Source organism: Psammomys obesus, unplaced genomic scaffold (genome assembly GCF_907164565.1).
Source record: "Psammomys obesus unplaced genomic scaffold, mPsaObe1.curated_primary_1811, whole genome shotgun sequence".
Taxonomy (NCBI): Eukaryota; Metazoa; Chordata; class Mammalia; order Rodentia; family Muridae; genus Psammomys; species Psammomys obesus.
This window is the reverse complement of record NW_026590585.1, coordinates 277067-282182: the sequence shown is the minus strand read 5'-3', so window position 1 is coordinate 282182 and position 5116 is coordinate 277067. Positions and strand designations below refer to the sequence as shown.

At 46.4% G+C, this 5116-nt stretch overlaps 1 protein-coding gene across 1 annotated transcript; it reads right to left on the bottom strand.

The window, feature by feature from the left end:
• Nucleotides 1–2387: 2387 nt before the first annotated feature.
• LOC129677316 (endogenous retrovirus group K member 7 Pro protein-like) lies at nt 2388–3352 on the bottom strand. The gene has a single exon (XM_055607962.1). It carries the CDS (start codon nt 3350–3352, stop codon nt 2471–2473), a length of 882 nt encoding a protein of 293 aa, XP_055463937.1. The 3' UTR covers nt 2388–2470.
• Nucleotides 3353–5116: the final 1764 nt, after the last annotated feature.

The window sequence follows — 5116 nt, the reverse complement described above, 5'->3', positions numbered from 1 at the left end:
GGACCAGACCACTTATAAGTCAATGGGTCTTTCCACATTGCTTGAGCATAGGTATCCGATGTGGAAGGGTGCCAGAATCTATCAGCTGCGGTCTTGCCATTATTATCAAGAGTAAGGAAATTTAAAACAAATAAGGCATGATTTAAAAGGGTTTTGTAGTTTCCTGTTGGTGGGTATAAAATTCCTCCAGAATGTTGTAATTTTTGAAGCATATTTTTAAGGGTTTGATGTGCTCTTTCTACGATGCCCTGGCCCTGTGGGTTGTAAGGGATTCCTGTGATGTGTTTAATTTTTAATTGAGCACAAAATTGTTTAAAGTTATTACTGGTATATCCAGGGCCATTGTCTGTCTTTATGATTTTAGGTAAAGGCATTAAGGCAGAACATGTAAGAATATGACTTATAACATGTTTAGTAGCCTCTCCCGACTGGAGAGAGGCGAAAATAAATCCACTGAAGGTATCTATAGACACATGAATGTATTTTAATTTTCCAAAAGGGGAATAATGTGTAACATCCATCTGCCAGAGTTCTCCTGGTGTCAGACCTCGAGGGTTAACTCCTAGGTGAGGCTCGGGCAAGAAAATTAAGCAATTCTGGCATTGGCGGACTATCTGCCTAGCCTGTTCTCTCGTAATAGAAAACATCTGACGAAGTGTTTGGGCATTGAGATGGTGTAAGCGGTGAGCTTCCTGGGCTTGTATCAGGGGGTCAGGTTGCTCAACAGATGTCATAAAAAGGACTGACTTAGGTTGGGTGGCCTGGTCTACCAAGTCATTTCCCTCACTCAGGGGTCCCGGAAGGCCAGAGTGAGCTCGAATGTGTCCAATAAAAAAAGGTTCTGAGCGTCTTAGTATTAAAGCCTGTAATTTGGCAAAAAGAGGAGAAGCATTGGTAGAGGGCCTAATGTAAGGGACAGTCTCAAGCAACGGAACAGAAGTAGCAACATAAGCACTATCAGTGTAAAGATTAAAAGCTTGGTTTGCAAGAGTCTCGAAGACTTTTATGACTGCAACCAGCTCCACCAGTTGAGCGGACGAGAGATCTGTCTGAGACTGAAAAATCTGCCCCTGAATACTAAAAGCAGCAATTCCTGAAGAGGAGCCATCAGTAAAAACCAATGCAGCTCCAGGAATGGGAGAAGTCTTGGTTCGTGTTGGAAAAAAGACAGATTGTCTATGCAAAAACTGAATAAGTTTATCAGCGGGATAATGATTATCAAGTTGTCCCTGAAAGGAAATGCTATTAACAGCCCAATCATCTGAAGTCTGAATCAACCACTGTACTTGAGAGGAATTATATGGTGTACAGACGATATCTGGGTCCTTTCCAAAAAGTTTGAGAGATGCCTCCCTTCCTAATTTGAAGATTTGAGCAACCAATGAGGGATATGTGGGAAGTATTTTAGAGGGGGACGCTGGGAGATGAATCCAGAACAAGGGCTTAGTTTGCCATAAAAGTCCAGTAGGAGTAAAGGCTGTGGGGAGAATCAATAGCCAAAGCGACAGGTCTGGGGAAAAATATCCAATGTTTTGATTTTGTATAGCTTTTTCGACTATGCTTAAGGATTCAATGGCATCTGGGGTGAGCTGTCGAGTGGATGCTGGGTCAGGATCCCCTCGCAAGATATCAAAAAGAGGTTTAAGTTCCCCAGTAGTAAGCTTTAAATAAGGCCTAAGCCAATTAATATCTCCCAGGAGCTTTTGGAAATCATTTAAAGTAGAAAGTGAATCTCGTCTAAGTTGTATCTTTTGAGACAGGATATTATTGGGAAGGAGTTCAAAACCGAGAAAGAGATAGGGAGGGTGAAGCTGCACTTTCTCGGGGGCTATTTGAAGTCCCAGTTGCTGGAGTGAGATAATTAGTTTCTGTCCAATAGCCTGTAGTTCGGTAGCATCGGGTCCTGCCAATAAAATATCATCCATATAATGGATGAAATATATTTTGGGGTATTTTAGTCTAAAAGGGTCAATAGCTTGGGCAACATATTTTTGGCAAAGGGTGGGACTATTGGCCATCCCTTGGGGCAGCACTCTCCACTGGAAGCGGGGTGATGGACCGATACAGTTAACAACAGGAACGCTGAAAGCAAAGCGCTTACAGTCATCAGGATGAAGTGGAATACAAAAGAAACAATCTTTTAAATCAATGACTAATTTTGTATGGCCTTTAGGAATGGCAACCGGAGAGGGGAGTCCTGGTTGGAGTGCCCCCATTGGTACCATAGTCTTATTAATTTCTCTGAGGTCTTGGAGAAGCCTCCATTTTCCCCCTTTCTTTTGAATAACAAATATGGGTGTATTCCACGGGGAAGTGGAGGGTATAATATGTCCAGCCGAAAGCTGTTCCTGCACCAACTGCATGGCTGCTGCTAATTTTTTCTGAGGAAGGGGCCATTGGTCAACCCAGACAGGGGAGTCACTTTTCCATGTTATTTTATCTGCCTGGAGTGCAGGGGGAGCAATGGCCCTTAAGAAAAATGTGATTCATAACCAAGTCCTGTACGTGTCAATTTTGGAACAACCGAAACAGGTTTGGGTGTTCCTTGATTATTTTTTCCTAATCCTTTCCCTGGTATAAAGCCTTGTTTAAGCATTTGTTGGGTGACTACCTCTGAGGGGCTAAACATGAGAACTCCCATTTGGGAAAGAATATCTCTCCCCCAGAGATTAACAGGGAGCCCAGGGACTATAAATGGACGCACGTGTCCGTTATTTCCCTCAGGGTCCTCCCAGGTCAGCAATTGGGAACTCTGTAGGGTATTAAGAGATTGACCTATGCCCTGTAGCTGAGTTAAAGTTGGCTGGGAGGGCCAAGAAGGAGGCCATGCTCTTTGAGAAATTACTGTGGAATCTGCACCTGTATCCAAAAGGCCCTCGAATATCTTTCCATTAAGTTTAAGTTTTAGAGTGGGTCGCTCTTGAGTCATCTGTTGAACCCAGAAAATGTCCGAGGATCCAGGAGTAGATGGTCCTCGAGAAGGGCCTAAAGCGGGAGCAGTTAAATCTAGGGGTAGGGGGAGCGCTTGAGCCAATCGCTGTCCCTTAGTAATTGGGAGGGGTCCCCGCGTACTGCTGGCCAAGATTTTTATTTCTCCAGTATAGTCATTATCAATTAAAGAAGGGAAGACATTGATGCCCTTTAATGTACTAGATGCCCTTCCCAAAATTAAATAATAAGTGTGTGGGGGAGGCGGCCCAAAAATTCCTGTGGAAATAATTTGTACCCCATCTTCGGGGGTTAGAATTGAGTCGGTGGAGGCACAGAGGTCCAATCCTGCGCTCCCGGGAGTGGCCCTGCGAAGGCAGGCTGTTGGTTTGGCGCTGACTGTGTTAGGGTCTGATTGTGGCATGGCTGGCTTACCCCCGAGGCCGGCATGAAGTTGACAGGCTGAGGGGTCCGGGGCTGACCCCTTGTCATGTTTCCCTGCAGGGGAGGGAGAGGATTGCCTGCGACATCCGTCTTGGAGCGACAGGCAGCAGCCCAATGTTTGCCCCGCCGGCAACGAGGACAGACAGTAGTGGGCAAGGGACGAGGAAGTCCCCCATTTTGTCCTGAGTGGGAAGAGTTTTGTTGGGGACATTGGCGTGCAAAATGTCCCGTTTGTCCACATTTAAAGCAAGAATATTTGGGACCGGGGCCTTGTGTAGCTCCCATGACCAGGCTTATAGCCTGAGACATCTTATGAGTAAAGGGGTCAACATCAGAGCAGATACGAATCATTTCAGGAAGGTCCTTATCTTTATATTTGCCCCGTAGGGCTGCCTTACAGGCAGAGTTAGCATTCTCGAAAGCCAGTTGTTTAAGAAGTTTATTTTCTTTTTGTTCTATTTTGTCGGACCCCAATGATCGCTCTGCCGCCTCAAGGAGGCGCCCCACAAACTCTGAGTAGTCCTCATTATTACCTTGAATGATTTTTGTTAAAGGTGAGAGGACAGATCCCTTGACTGGAATGGCTCGCCAGGCGGCAAGGGCAGCTCCATGGGCTTGAGCCAAAAGTCCAATAGGAAAGGCGCGTTGTGCCTGTATTGGAGCATATTTACCTTGTCCTGTTAGTTTATTAAATGTCCATTTTGCTGAGGCCTTGCAAGGATCTGTTAAATTATTATTGGCTAGGTTACGGCAGCGATCATACCAGTCAGCTTGCCATGAAAGAAACTGGCCTCTTGTGAGAACCGATTGGACAACAGTAAGCCACTCACCGGGTGTCAGGAATCCGCCCCCAGCCATACTTTCAAGGAGGGAAACAGTAAAAGGAGCGTTAGGGCCATAGGTGCGGACGGCTGAATTAAGTTTTTCTAATTTTTTAAACCGAAGGGGATGAAAGTCACCAGGCTCCTCAGAGGAGGGTTTAGTTTTGGTTTTGGTTTTAGCAGAAGAACTAACAGGAGCGTGAGAAGAGTTAGGGGCTTCATAAGGTTCATCCTCGTCACAGGGTTTTTCCTCATCATCATCATTACTAGTCTCTGCATCAGAAGCCTCATCGTCAAGGATTTGAATACTGACATGATCGGGACGGGCAGGTGTAGACTGAGAAGGAGCAGAGACGCTACGCGCTTGTGAGCGAGTGGTGACAGGAAAAGCAAGCTGAGAAGGGGTAGACAGAGGAAAAACCGGGTTTATGAGCGAAGAGTTAGATGGAGGAGAACGCTCAGGAATAGCAGAGGCAGAATTGGATGTAGGGAGGCCAGAACAGCGAGTTGTGAGTCGCGAAAGTTGTCGTTGGAGATGGAGAATCTCAGTCAGGTCGCGGACTTGGGCAGAAAGGCGAGACCGGGTCTCGGAGAGGATATCTGTAGGCAGTGTAGGGAAGGATGGGAGGACAAAAGGAGTAAATGGCGGAGGCGCGGAGGCAAGGGGAGGATCATCATCATTAAGATAATGAGCGGCCTCGTCTTCAAGCGTAGCGGCATCTCCAGGATCTAGGGGCTCAGGATCTTGTGCAAGAGAAATGGATGGGCCGAGGAGTTTTGAGGATTTTTTGTGAGTAGGCATCCCAGAACATGGTGGTGGGATATCAGCAGTGGGGAGAGGCGGATAAAGTCGAGGGAGGCTGGGAAGAGGAGAGGCGTTAGCCAAAGAGAAGGAATCAGAAGTGCGAGAGGGAGGGCGAGAA

Bases quoted from the DNA above. Each gene is read 5' to 3' on its own strand.
- LOC129677316 (XM_055607962.1), bottom strand. From the start codon at position 3,352: ATGCCACAATCAGACCCTAACACAGTCAGCGCCAAACCAACAGCCTGC.